Genomic DNA, 15,369 nt, shown 5'->3' on the forward strand with positions numbered 1-15,369 from the left:
TACAAGCGTACCACAGGAAAGAGCAGATATGTTGCACAAGCACAGCGGGTGGGATACAACCTTTGGCTATTTGAAGAGGAACAACTTCAGAAGCTGGCTGTCACATTCTGCAACACCAGCTCAAGAGATCAACAACAGGAAAAACAAGACTGTAACTCACAGAAAGGAAAGAAAAAACGTATTCTCAGGGACAAAGTGAAAAGCTTTTTTTGTCTTAAAATGTTAAAGTTGAAGATTTGAGCAAACTTTGCAGTCTTTTTTCTTTTTCTTTTAACTTTTTATGCTAATTGTAAAAGAGGTTAGATCTAGTTAGAGAATAGTTTGACCATAAACAAGAATATATAAAGAATAAAACTAAAATTAAATGAATGACTTAAAAAAAATAACTCTAAACAGAACAGACTGAAAATAAAACTTGCTGGACTGGAGCATCTGAAGACATATATGACACTTGTCCTTTCAGCTATTCCACAAATGTTTTATAATGATCTTCTCAAAGGAAAAACATCACAAAAATAGAACACATCACTTTTTAACTTGTCCAGTGGGACTATTGGTCCCATGCACTGTTACAGACCTGCACCAGATCAGAAGTTTCCTGCCTCCACATTTTTAACTCCACCCATGTTTCTGTTCAGGACACATATTCGCTGTACCTTGGTGTTGGGTAGAGCTGCTTTCTTTTCAAAGAGGCACACCTAATGTTGAGCAGCTGATTCCACAATAAAAACCTGAAGGTGTTACCACAGATGCAGGAAGGGCAGGTTTTCTAACTTGCTGCATGTTTCCACAAAACTATGTCAGAGATGTGATGTGATGTATAGTTTGGAAAATAGTGTCAACCTTGTAAAAAAAAAAAAAAGTGACATCATCTCTTTTAATAATCAGCAGATGTGTGTGCAGTTATATTGTCAATTTCATCCAGATACTTTTCTTTTTAGTGACACCACTTCAGCATCTTCCTGCAGATTTGAAGAAATTAAAATTGGGGCAGAAGCAAGGAACTCCAGACATTCAACCGTGTTGTCTGCATGCTGGGAAAGCATTTATACTTTTTAAATGACTGGTTCTTCTTGAGAGATTATGTTTTCAGCAGAGAGAAAACAAAGATAATCAAAAGTTTTAAGATTTCAGCAAACATCTTTCAGAACTTTGCTGTTCCAAATGCAGATATGAAGTTGCTATAAACTTTTAGCACCTATCGCAATATTCATAATTTCATTTTATGCTTAAAATTCTTTAGTCTCCATAGTCTTTCAGCATTTAAAGTTGCATTAACAGTCACAAAAAGCTTTTTTTTGTAATATTGATTTTCAACTTGATTTTCCATGAATCAATAGGTATTTGTATAAATATTTTTTGCTTCTAGAAAAGAAATGCTACTTTCAAGAAAAGTTGACCTACTTTTCATGTTCAATTCTCACTCTTGGGGGATGTTTTTTATTCATTTTGACCAAAACGAAACTGAATAAAACAGTTTAATGCCTGATTTAAGGGATTATGATATGGACCTGCTGCTGGCTGAATATCGAGATATGCCAGAAAAAATACTGATCTGTGCGTCCAGTGCACGCCTTTGGAGACTCCCCCCTGGGAAATAGCAGTTTATGTTGCTACACCTCTTCACGTGTCGAAAATACTCGATGTCCTCAGGAGGCAGCGGTGAATTCTCACAGGTGGACTGATGGAAGTGGGTCGTGACCGGGAGGAGTTTTCTCTGCGCGGATTCGCGCGCCCTCCGCAGATTTAGAGCTGCGCTTTGGACTGTGTTCCTCATCTTGATCTGTGCCTCTCACTGATTCCACTGCGCTTGCTGCTTACACAGGCTCGTGTTCATCTCTGCATTCATTTACTGAATGCAGACATCGTCATGTTTATCAGAACTTGTTTTGCCCTCTGCTTTTTGATCACACTCCTGAAGTCTGGTTGTTGCATGGAAAGTGAAATTTGCTTTCCGACAGTTTTGGATGACAATGACGTGAAGGATTTGGACAACGACGTGAATATTCTGGAGGGGAAACATGTCATAAAGATACGAGCTTTTCAGCAGGAATTGATGATCAATTTAAACCAAGACTCTCATTTTATTGGTCCTTCTTCCATTGACGCGTCTTGGCTGCCAAACACCAAGTCGCGCGCTGACCTGAGCCGGTGTTTTTACTCAGGATATGTGAACGACGACCCGTACTCATACGCGGCTTTAAGCATTTGCAAAGGTCTGCATGGTGCGTTTGACTTCCAGGGATGGGAATATTTTATCAACCCTGCGCGTAATGACACCAAAAGCGCTGAAGAAGCGCACATCATCCAGCGCAGAACCAGCAACAACCTAAGGAACAGTTCAGCCTCCAGGTGCGCAGTAAAAAGCGACTTAAGCCATCAAGAAGTGCAGTCACTGATCAAATTTAAGAGGCTGGCAGACCACAGCAACTTGACTGAATCAATGCTTAAGAGGAGAGCCAAGAGGTTTGCCTCGATTCCTCGATATGTGGAGACGCTCGTGGTGGCGGACGCGTCCATGGCGCAGTTCCATGGAGATGACCTTAAACACTACCTGCTGACTCTGATGTCAGTGGCTGCTCAGCTGTACAAGCACCCCAGCATACTCAACTCCATCAGCATAGTAGTGGTGAAGATTATGATTTTATCCGAGGAGGATAAAGGTCCCAAAGTGTCCTCGAATGCAGCTCTGACGCTGAGGAACTTCTGCACTTGGCAAAAAAAGATGAACAAGAACAACGATAAACATCCGGACTACTGGGACACAGCAATTCTCTTTACAAGACAGGTAATTTTAAATGATTTCAGATGAATTCTGTTTTGTGGGGTTCACAGGCACAAGAACAACATTCACGTGAAAAATGTACCTGTCAAATTTGCTCTTTGCAACACTCATCATTGATGTTAAACTGCATGATCCTTAGATGAACAAACCCCATCGTGTCTGCTTTGTTTGCTTAGTAACTAAAATCCCTCTTTGATCTCACTCAGCATTCCAACTAATTCATTTGGATCTGATCTTGCAGAAATTTATGGCATTGGTTGAATTTATGATTCAAAGCTGCAGCAGTTGTGTTTTGGCTCATATATCTGCAGGCAAAATGTACAATCCTAAAAAGGACAAAATGCAATATAATAAGGTACAGAGTTTCTGTTGGCAAATGTCAACAGAAGGTTTTAGTGTCTTCACAGACTTAACTGTCAAAAGTAGTTTGAATGGTGCTCCCATAATGCTTGTGCGGTTTCCAGCTCATCATTCTGCCTGTTCCTCATTAAACTGGCCTCTGAGGGGAGGACTGGGAGGGTTCAAGGTAAAAGTGGTGGGGACAGTGTCAGTCATCTCCCTCCTCATATTTGGCATATCTGCACTGGCATATCTACACACAAGGGTGCTCTCAGTGGCATTGCATCGTTGCAATGAGCATGCATAACAAATTTTCCTTTTTTGATCATTACTTCTTCCAGCATTTCTCCTTTACTCCAAAACCATGCTTGTGCACTATGGTCATAATGTTCAGTACATCCCTTAGGTAGATACTGCTGATGTTATAAACTCTGCAGCAAGTCCACAGGACCCCATTAAAAAGCACTGGACCTGTAGTGACTCACACTGATGTAATCTGCTATAAAAAAAATAGCAGCAAGACAAGTATCAAGAAATTCTCTCAGCATTTCATTAGCACGCAAGTGAGTGACTTCATCTGCTTCAAGCACAGTTTTAATAAACTAAAATAAAGACAAAAGAAAAGCTGCTGCACAAACAAAAAGCAATTCCTTTCAATGCCACTTAGCGTTTTATCGAGAGAACCTAATTTTTTCTGATGGAATTCTTCTTAGAACGAATCAAGAAGAAAAAATGGCCATCAAATTACGATCTCAGATACAGATGCAGAAACAGATTTATTTAGTGTAACAAATCAAAAATGGCTAACAAGATTTATTGTGATTCTACCCCAAAACTACCTCAAGCAAAGCTCCTTTTGATTAACATTTTTGTCCACCATTGCTGTCAAAAACCCTTTGTAATTATGGAGAGTAATAAGAAACAACAAAATAGTTTAATTTAATGTGTGTTGAGATAAATGCTAGAATGTCCCCACATGTCATCCATAAATTTATCCATTTTCTAAACCTGCCGTATCCCTTTCGGGTCACGAGCAGCCAGAGCCTGTCCCAGATACTCTTGGGCAAAGGAGGGGTACACCTTTGACAAGTCAACAAATTGTTGCAGCACATGTTACCCATAACAGGGATTTTCAGTTTCCATACTTTTGAACTTACTGTGTCTAAAGGACTGGTCCTAACCCCGTGTTTAATAGAATCTCAAGTGCATGTAAATCTGTCAGGTCTTGCTCAATAAAAGATGTCTATCTGTTTACAGCTGTTCAAGTCTTAAGTGTGTTTAGACTCCAGAATCGAAGCACTTCGACTATCAAAACTCTTTTGGGGCAGCAGTATAATGAAGTTTTTTCAAATGTCCCTGATAATTATGAGTCCAGTTAGGAAAAAAAAAAGTCATAATTGTAAAGAGACTTAGTTACTTTGTTGTTTTGCTTACTACAGCATCCAGATGAGATTTACAGCACATCAACCGCATGTTTTCAGCCCACCAAAGATTTTTGCAGTTTTTATGGAGACCAACTTGGTGCTGCCCAAAGGCAGCTGCGGCTGGGTGTAAATCTCAGAAACAGAGAGTTTACCGCAAGAAAATCTTTTGCAAGATTACTCAGTCTATTACTGTACCCTGAGCAGACAAAAGATTAGAACTTACTAACTGTAAGTTGGTAAGAGAAAGGAGAGGACTTCTCTGAAGCCAAGAATCTTTTGCCTTTTCAAAATTGATGGCTTTGAAAAAAAAAGATCCTGCAAATATTGGATAGGATCTAGAGTTCCTTTTTTACTGGCCAAGTGTAAAAATGAACATGACCAAAACACACAAAAGTCCTGATGAGGAAACTGTTGATAAAGATATGCAACAAGCAAAGAGAACCCCCCCCCCCCCCCCTACATGGTTATTCCTCCTCTCTTGTTCGACCTGCTCTTTTATTTTTTCCACCAAAATGTGCTCACTCCATTTACACTTTCTCAAACATCTGGACTGGATTTGTTCTGGCCAGCAATCACAATTTTTCTGCAGCTTATGTGAGATGATTTGTCATAGCAGTCGAGGTCTTCTCTTGGCGTTGGATTTTATGGTTGCATTAAATGCAACAGAGTTCTGCATGCTTTTCTTTTAGAATGCTAAAGTTGAAGCTTGGCTTTGAGAGCAGGCACATTTACCACTCCTCGTGGCATTCACTGCTGAAGTTGTCTGGTGATTATGGGGTGCAGGCCCAGATGCGTTCTCGCCAAGACTGGCTTTTAAAACTCTGTGGTATAGAAATAGGTCATGTGGAAACTTTGCTGTTGCACGGAAATGTTCTGGTTGGGGACAGTTAGATTACCTCATAGAAGAAGGTGTGCCTTAACACTGCTGTTCACTAAAAATATTCAAAGAGGGGGTGTTGGAAAGCAGCGCTCAACACCACAGAATCATTTCCCATTTTCCAAAAAGCTAATCTTACCTTAGTGACAGCAGTACACCAAAAAGGCTAATTATATAATTTTATTTTTATAAACTGGACCTTGCTTTTTTGGTCTAATGACCTTGTTTTGTGACAAGTTAATAGCTTTGGTCGGTCAGCAAGGAATTACGACTACAAAAAGCCAGACAGGGCATGAAGAGTTGCAGACGCTCTAAAACAAATTCCAGTCCGGGGGAGAAAACAGAGCCAAGAGATAAATTTATGTTCACTACACTTAGACTTCTTAAGAACAGAAGATTTTCCAGAGACCCCCAAACGTAAAAAAGATTTTTTAAAAAGGATTTTCCTTTCTCCAAATTCAGAAAGTTTCAACTGGCAGCGAGTTAAAGTCCCTCCCGATCAACTTTTGATCCATTTTAAAACCATTCCTAGTGGTCTTTTTGCTATGATTATGCCATTTTTAGCCAAAAATAAAAACTGTCCTTTTCTAGGACATAATTTCTGCAGAGCGGCAGCAGTTATTTTGAAATTTGCCTCTGAGGTGTGGGCGGGCTGTGGCATGGAGCAACCCTTCCCTTCCCCTTCCCATTGCTTACAGCTCAGAGCAGGGAGCTTTTCACAAATAGGTTCTTTTTCCAGAGGCATTTTTTTATTTGCTCCTGATTCATGACAAATTAAATAAATACTCAGAAATGCAATTTTAAACTTGAATTTCTTTATATCTGTCCTCCGTCATGAGAAAAATTCCACAAAAACATGTTAAGGCTGTGTCACACAGCCACTTAGTACATTTTGCGCATATTGTATGGAGGACAATTGGTCAGAGGTGAAAATACGTGAGAAAAAGTGAGGAAAGTTGTGGTCTTTATGTGAATTTTTCACAGATGTATCCCGAAAGAACCAGATTAAAACCATCGAAGAAGTACGAATAAAGAACACGAAAATCCAAGTAGAACATGAACTGTGCGTGAATTATTGTGCTGTTTATGTGCAATTTATTAGTGATTCATGCGTTTGAACGTGATATGTGTGCCGTATCCGCGATATAAACGTTATACATTGGTGGTAGATGCGTGAAAAGTCTGTTAGACATATGTGGAACGGTCGTGGAGGACCACAAAAGTGCGTACGCATTTTGCAAAAATCACGCACAATTGCATAATAATTGCGTACAAACTATGTAAAATGTGTGTAAACTGTGTAATTATCAACCAACCAAAAATTTTGAACATATTTTTTTATGACGGCAATGTCATCGGAGCATTCATGCTCTTTTGAGAAACATTCATGTTTAGACAGCTGTGTATCTTGGTCCCCAAAATGCATCCCAGAGACTTTCTCAGGATTTCAAATTCCATCAATGATGAGAGTTTAAGTGTTTGTGTATATATCTGATAGCTTCTTCTAAGTCCACTCTTTCTGCCTTCAGTGCAGCCATTAGCCCAGTTCTGGTGGAAAACAAAGAAAATAGTAGTGTTAACATTGACACAGTAAGTTTTATCAAAGAAAATATTACTCTAAAAGTAAGAATTCCTGGTTTTTTAAATACAACTTTGAGGTTAGTTTAAAAATTAAGTTTACATCTGTTCTTGTGGGTTTTCTTGCTTAAATAAACTCTTCTGGTGAATGTGGTTTCACTCCAGGACCTTTGTGGAGCCTCCACCTGTGACACTCTTGGCCTGGCAGATGTTGGCACTATGTGTGACCCAAAAAGGAGCTGCTCTGTGATTGAAGATGACGGCTTGCCTTCAGCCTTCACCGCTGCTCATGAGCTTGGTATGTCACGTCTCTCGTTCTTTCAGCTTACATCAGTGCTGCCATGTTTCATTCGACTGCCCGTTCTGTGTCAAAAGGGCACGTGTTCAACATGCCACATGACAACGTGAGGGCCTGTGAGGACGTGTTTGGGAAACTGCAGGACAACCACATGATGTCGCCAACTCTCGTCAAGATGAATCGCACAAGTCCCTGGTCGCCGTGCAGCGCCGCTATCATCACAGAGTTTCTGGACAGTGGACATGGTGGGTTTCTATGCTCACAGCTTGAAGCTAAATTAGAAAACAGATTAACTAAAAAAATATATTGTAGCAGTGGTGATTAGCAAAAGATGCTGGTTAGTGCTGATAACGATAGATCATACATGCATACATACATCATATTAAAGTAAACTGAAAAGCATTGCAGTGCTGCTCACGGCATGGATTTGCTTTTCCTTTTTTGAAAGTTTTGAGTTTTTCCCCCCTTATTCCCAAATTCATTACATCACTTTTCAGGAGAGAAATACCAAAATATAGAACAATGGATGAACATGAACATAAGTATGTGCTTTGACTCTCACATCAGCCAAGCATCCAGTATTACAATACTCTTAGGAAAAATGAGCAATAACTGAGAGGAAGTTCAATCATTTGGATTCTGATTTTTTGCCAAACAAGCCAGACCACAGGACTCAGCCTTGGAGCAATGCTCAACTTTTATTTTAAAACTGCGCCCACATCTGTTCCCATTTACTGAGTTTGTGCTTGGGAGAGTCACCACAGTGGTTTGGATGAGAGGTACATCTGCCCAGTGTTTCCCATGCAGATTTACTCCAAACAGGAAAACAATTTTTTTCTGTTTTCTGTCCATTTTTAACATAATATAAGATAGAAAAAACAGAAGCTTTTGAAAGACAGAGAAAGGCATCCTGGTGAAGATTTTAGACTTGACAGCAAGTCATTTCTGTGTTCTGTTAAAAACAGTGTTGTAACCTGGTTTCTTTAACTGCCTGTCATAAATCCAGACTTCAAACTGCAGCGAGGACATAATACATGTGCCTGCATGACTTTCAGGCAGTGATGCTGGAAGAGTAATTTATTACCTGCTCATCTTTCTGCACATAAACACTCTGTTTTGTGTAATTGCACTGTGAAGACAGGATAGGTAGACAGAGATTGCTTTCAGTTTATTTAGTGACTTTTATGTGCAGCTGTGTAGTGCTCCTCTTATTTGCATTTGACCTGTTGTTTATTCACTGACTCACTATCTGTTGGGTATTAAGTTCATTTCCTAAACAGCCCAGGAGGCAGGAACCACATTTTTATAGATCATCATAATACATCAATGAAAAAATGGACTGTCACACAAAAAAATCTTAAGTAGCAGCTATTTTAACTAAAAATGAATCTAGTAAATTTGTCACCTGTTTAATTATTAAAACACAATGTGCATGAGAAATAATATTCCACCTACCTAACATTTGAACTTTACAGGACTTACTACAGCAAGCATTCATTTCACCATCGTTTTTACATAGTCTAGGCACTGTTTAAAGACCTTCACAGGGTCTAGTGTAGCTTAGTTTTCAGTCCTGAAACTTGAGATCTTTTAGCTTGCACAAGTGCAACAATATGATCTTATAATTAGTTTATGAATGTTATTTAAATACCTGCTGTATGAGCAAAGCTCAGGTTTTATTGTTCATTACTAAAAACATGCAAACAAAGGAGGGTAGTACCAAACATGCAGAGAATTTTTACAGCCAGTGCTGTTAACCTAGAAGGACAATTTAAAAATAAGTCCAAGCCCATAGGGGTAAGTAAATATGTCCTTTAAGTCTACATCCCAATGTAAATCAATAATCTTAACTTGCAAGCCAATGGGGCCATGAGAAGCTGTAACTGGTGAGCGAAAAAATGAATTCTGATTCAAGTTATCCAAAATCTGGAAAATGTTTCTTAAACTGCCACAGTAAGCTTGCTGTCCATATCTGCCGACTGTTCCAAACTCTTGTCTGTCACATGATTCCACGTTAGGTTAATGTTTGCAAATGCTTGCCTCTTCTCAGGACATGTTATTTTCAAAGCTGTCAGTGAGCAAGTTCCAACAAACTCCCTCTCAAAGTTCAGCTTTGAAGTTAATCCTATTTCACTAGCAACTAAGTGGCTGACTTCCACCGCGACATCACCCATCTCTCAACTTAGAATAAAAACAAAGTGCTCACAATTCATTCTCTGTGCAATTGTTTGTATTTTTTTTAACCATGCAGAGTTACATAGAGGCACCAATGATTGTTTCCTTTAGCATCATAACTTGCTGCACCTGGCACACAAATTTCTAACTTGTATCCATGTACAAATTAAAGAAAAGGTCAATTTATCTGGGAAAATCCAACACTTTTTTGACATTTTACTGATGAAGGTGTCAAGATCAAATAAAAGCATTTAAAACTCCAACAACGATAGGACAAAATGACACTAACAGAACCCTATGGAACAGTAAATTTTTTGCACACACTGACTTTTATATGAAAACATATATGTGCAAATATGTGTGTGTAAACATACTTTATTTATATGTATTTTATAGTTAACTAATCCTGCTAGGGTTTCAGTAAGATTAAACCTCTAACAAACAGGTTCAGGTTCCAGTGCCAAGCTATGACACCCCTATTCTAGTCCATGACTATGGTCATTATAGGATTATTGTGTTGCATAGACTTCACCAGATGCTGTTTTGCCATCCAACAATGGTTCAGACACATTGTTGTACATATATGTCTTAGCTGACATGAAATCGGCTTGGTTTTACCAAAAAAAAGAAAGAAATGGTGGTCTATTTTTAAATAATAATTTTTAAAAACGTATAAACTCATAAGTCCAGCCCAAAAAACTAAAGCCTGGACACTCAAGAAAGTGTGACTTGAACTGCTAAAAGGTAAAAGGATTACTACAATACTTGCTATGTTTTCCAGGCGAGTGCTTGCTTGACCAGCCTCAGAAACAGCTAGTCCTTCCTGATGGCTTACCTGGAGCATCTTATGATCTGAACCGTCAGTGCGAGCTCGCCTTTGGAGAAGACTCTAAGCCCTGTATCGCAATGCAGCCATGCAGTCGTTTGTGGTGCACGGGCACGTCCAGTAGCCACCTGGTCTGCATGACTCGGCACTTCCCCTGGGCAGATGGCACTGAGTGTGGTGACGGAAAAGTCTGCGATCGAGGGGTATGCTCTGAAAAGCCTGCCAAAAAAATGACGGTAAGCTTTTTAGAAGGATGTGGCTATAACGACGATACACAGGTGTAAATGAGTTTGCATTCTCTTGTCTTTGTTCTGGCAGGTGGATGGCCGTTGGGGCAGCTGGAGTCTGTTCGGTTCATGTTCACGCTCATGTGGAGGTGGCATCCAGCTTTCTAAAAGGGAGTGTACCAACCCAGCTCCTTCAAATGGGGGAAAATACTGCAGAGGCCTTCGGGTCAAATATCGATCCTGCAACTTGAACAGTTGTACCGATGCAGGTTGGAGTCTCACAGAACGCTACATTGATCAGTCACAGTTTAGTCCTTCAGTATTTCCACCTCTTATGATGAAGGACTTTATCTTCATACAGAGAAAACCTTTCGTGAAGAGCAGTGTGAGACCTCTGGCCGCAATTTCAACAGTAATCACGTCTCCCAATCTGTGGTTTGGGTACCCAAGTACTCTGGAGTTTCCCTTGGTGACAGGTGTAAACTCGTCTGCAGAGCTAATGGCACCGGCTACTTCTACGTGTTGGCCCCAAAGGTAAGCTAGACTTGTCATGTGTGGAATCAGGCAGCTTTTTAAGTGTTTTGGAACGAATGAGCAAAGTTGCAATTTACCAAGACTGCAAGAGTTCTCAAATGTTTAAGGAATTGAACCCAAGAGAAGAATATACGTTTGTTTCAAACACGGCACCATGCTTGCCACAATTGAAGCTCAGCACCACATTTTCTGACGAATGTCTAGACAGGTGTTGCATTTTCATAATAATAATAAGAGCAGAGTTGTTAGGTGCACTTTCCATGAACCAGCTCCCCCTCTTCAAAGTGCAAAATCTAGAACAAGTAAGGAAGACGAGAAAAATGACGGTTTATCTTGTGTGAGGTGTGAGGTGAGCCCGACCAGCTGTATGATAGCCTTCCCTCTTCATTCCATCACTCTTCCCAGCAGAGATAGAGATGAACAATCAGAGGCCATACAGCTCTGGTTTTGACCCCTGCTGGAAGCACAGTTGTCACGCAAATTGCACTTTCAAAAGAAACTTTCTTTTAAGGTTTCATCTGCTAGGTCTGTGGCTCTGTACCTTTTTGAGTCATTTTATGAATCATATTGTCCAGCAGTGGGGCGCTCACAGAGAACACGCCGGTATTGGAAAGTTAAATGAGATTTGTATTTGTGTTTTTCAGGTTATTGATGGGACTCCATGCTCGCCAGATTCCACAGGAGTTTGTGTCCAAGGCAAGTGCATCAAAGCTGGCTGTGATGGGAAAATTGGATCCAACAAGAAATTTGATAAGTGTGGAATCTGTGGAGGTGACAACAAGGGCTGTAAAAAAGTGTCAGGGCTCTTCACAAAGCCTGTGTGAGTAAAACTTTAACTGAACATCACATAGAAATGTCAGATGTCAAATATGCTTCTCTTCTCCTCTGTGTTTTTGTGCCAACTGAATTCACAAATTCCTGGCATTTAGAAATCAGGAAAACATTGGTTTAGACATCCAAAAAAAAAAAACTTAACTGCCTTGTGTTTTGCCCATCCATTACGTGGCCATTAATAAAAGATGAGCTCTCTTTTGACCCATGCATATAACTCTAAAATCACACTCTTTCCTGAGCTTCATTCACTTCGCAATCCGTAAAGCCCCCTCCAATGAAAAGACTAACGCGCATTTCGGACTTCAAAGTTTTACAACCGTTTTTGGGTTCCATGTTCAAAACGCTTGGCCATTGAACGCCAGTTAAACCATGTTGAATTTTGACCAATCAGGTACTCGTATTTAGTTTTTGATTTAGTGGACTTAGTTTATCTAGTTAACTCAGACATGGAGACAAGCCTGACAACTTTTGTTAATTTTTTTTAAACAAAGACAAACCAAGGCCACTATCCTGGCATGATGGCAATCCATATCCACCATTGCAAGGATGCTAGCAATTGAACCAAACTGTTTACGTTTGGTGCTCAAATTGCAAGATTTGGACCAAATTTAAAATTTCTCAGCAAATCTCTTCCAAAAAGAAGCTTCTCCCTGCTTTTCCCTCGTGAACACCATAGGATAAACACGCATTCAAGAGCGTGCTAAACGAGCATTCTTGAACACACGTCAAATGCCTGGTGTGTACGTAGCTCGACAGCTGTTGTGAATTCAAAACTTAAATAAGCTGCATAACTGTTGCAAAATAGACATGGAAACATGTATTGGTTAGTTAGAAATCCTTGTTTTTGTACTAAAATGCACTAGTGTGAACACTGAACTCCAATCAGTTATTATCAGTGGTGGTTAGTGATGACATTATTTTTTACCTACAGGCACGGATACAACTTTGTGGTCATGTTGCCAGAGGGTGCAGCCAACATAGACATTCGTCAGCGAGGCTACAAAGGAATGAGAGGCGACGAAAACTATTTGGCTGTGAAGAACAGTAAGGGCCGCTACCTGCTTAATGGAAACTACGTGGTATCTGCGGGTGAGAAAGACATCCTAGTAAAGCACACACTTCTGCGATACAGCGGGACATCTGGCCTGTCAGAAACCCTACAGACAGTGAAGCCGCTAGGAGAATCTTTAACTGTTGAGGTGCTGTGTGCTGGCAAAATGACCCCTCCACGCATCCGCTACTCTTTCTACCTCCCTCGTCAAACAAAAGACCACAAAACTTTGACGAAGCACCCAAGTGGCCACAACAGTGTGCTGGACCAGGAGAGCAGCAGTGTTAAAGAGAGCGGCACTCTGAAGAACTCTTACATTGAGGAGTCTACTGCTGGTAAATGGGTTCCTACAAGCTGGGAGAAATGCTCGGTGACCTGTGGTGATGGTGTCCAAAAGAGGTCGGTACAGTGTTTGGGACCAGACGGAAAGCCAGGGTTGGATTGTGACCCTTTACAAATACCATCAGAAACCAAGGTTTGTGGTGACGTATGTTCAGAGTGGCATGTTGGGCAGTGGTCACCCTGCTCCAGAACCTGCGGGAAGGGCTTCAAAAGACGTCCGCTGCTCTGCAAAAGCCAAACTGGGAAGTTGCTCGCAAGGGATCATTGTACTGGCATTCGCAAACCACAGGAGCTGGACTTCTGCAATCTTAAACCTTGTTAGCAGCAAGAAATAACCCTCCAAAAACTTCATTTTATTTTTTTACACTTTTAACAATTTTAACAGAATTAAACTTCAAGTTATAACATTTCGTCTAAAAGATGTTTTGACTGGACTGATCGTTTTGAATAAAAAAGCCAAGAACATTGAAGAATGACATCAGATATTTCTCAGTTGGCCATTACTCATTTAAATCCCTCCTGTTACCAGCCAGTCCAAAATGCCCGTTTGAAAGCAGTCTTTTTACTGTGAAAGTCTGCATCCCATTTCCTGTTACAGTACTTTAACTGCAGGTTTTAGATACGAGCTGGGTCTCGCAAATGTAACTGTTGAAGTAAACTGCTTGTGCAGGAAATGACTCATTTTTTAAAATGTAAACGTACCATAAGTGACATTTACACATATTTACCTAAATGAATGTCAGTCTTTTAGTTTTTAATTCTGTTTTGTTAAATTAATTCTGAAAGGACGGAGTTATTATTTGAACAGCTGATGATTTCATCTAAAGCAAGCATGTTTGGAAAAGTTAATTTATGACTCAGTGATGCTGCTCACAGTGCTGCACTGCTCACTAGAAATGTAAGCCTTGCACAATATCACACATAAACAGATCAAGCTTAGCTCTTGTCTGTCATGTAAAACATCTTTTCTATACGTCTTCATTTATGTTAGCCTTTTGTCTTGGCAGTTCATTGAGTACAGACACACTCATGTTGGGTTAAATCCCACACAGTTGGCACATGTATGTTAATGTTATTGAGCAAAAAAAATAATATTTGTATTGTCCTGGATTTCTTGGTGTATGAGTCCAGAACTCAGTTCAAACTGTTCATCACATAGATCCAACAAAATCATTTATTCCTATATGCACTTCTACTTCTAAAGAGGTCACATTGATCAATCTAGTTACACAGTAAATCTTGCATTAATTGGATTGTTATTCTAGATTTTGGTTTCTGTCAGCTTTTGCACTTTATACAGCAAGAGAGCTGTGCTGTATACCATGTATACATTTATTCAACTAAAAGAAATGTAAATACTGGTCTTTTCCTGTTTTTACACACATTTGTAATTGTGCTTGAATTCTGCATATTTATTCCAAAATAAAGCAAGTATGAAACATTCATACTACTGTTTGTTCTTCAGTCTTAACATTTTTTTTTCTATGAAGACACTGATTTGTATAGTATTATTTCCATACAAGAGCTGTCACATAATTGAAGTTAATAGATAACTCAAGATAATCACAAATTACTTCCCTTTTTAAATCCCTTTTTTGTTTATTAATAAAAAGGGAAAAATATTAGCTTTTAATTAAAAAAAGACACAAATGTTAAAAAAAGACTTAGTAAAAATACATTTTTTTTTGTAAAACTGATCAGAAATGGAATTTCAAAAATGTTAAAATTTTATTTAACACAATGTCGTGTCAAGCTTCCAAACTGAAAGATAAAATGACTCAAAAGACCAGACCTCTAACAAGTACTTCGACCATTTTAATTCCTTTTTGTTACTAAACCTAAAAATGTTTTAACTCAATACAAAGGAAATAAAGTCACACTTTATGTATTTATTTACAACCCAACCATCTGCCTGTACCCCAAAGTTGGGATTGGGACATGGAAACATTGGAGAGCTCTCCCAATGTGTCTGCAGTGACTCAGAACACCTGAAGGTCCCAGATGATCTGACATTTAAAGACTAACCAGTCCCAATCCTACCAAAAATCAAACGTGATATGGCGTTTTCAGGATTCATAA

The 15,369-nt window shown here is 39.5% G+C and overlaps 1 protein-coding gene across 1 annotated transcript; it reads left to right on the plus strand.

The window, feature by feature from the left end:
• Positions 1-1,664: 1,664 nt before the first annotated feature.
• Positions 1,665-14,737, plus strand: LOC101160014 (A disintegrin and metalloproteinase with thrombospondin motifs 15). The gene is made up of 8 exons (XM_004076332.3): positions 1,665-2,788; positions 7,169-7,301; positions 7,379-7,546; positions 10,258-10,538; positions 10,621-10,798; positions 10,891-11,063; positions 11,708-11,883; positions 12,829-14,737. The coding sequence occupies exons 1-8, from the start codon at positions 1,871-1,873 to the stop codon at positions 13,610-13,612; spliced, it is 2,811 nt and encodes a 936-aa protein (XP_004076380.1). The 5' UTR covers positions 1,665-1,870; the 3' UTR covers positions 13,613-14,737.
• The last annotated feature ends 632 nt before the right edge of the window (positions 14,738-15,369 follow it).

This window comes from Oryzias latipes, chromosome 14 (genome assembly GCF_002234675.1).
Source record: "Oryzias latipes chromosome 14, ASM223467v1".
Classification (NCBI taxonomy): domain Eukaryota; kingdom Metazoa; phylum Chordata; class Actinopteri; order Beloniformes; family Adrianichthyidae; genus Oryzias; species Oryzias latipes.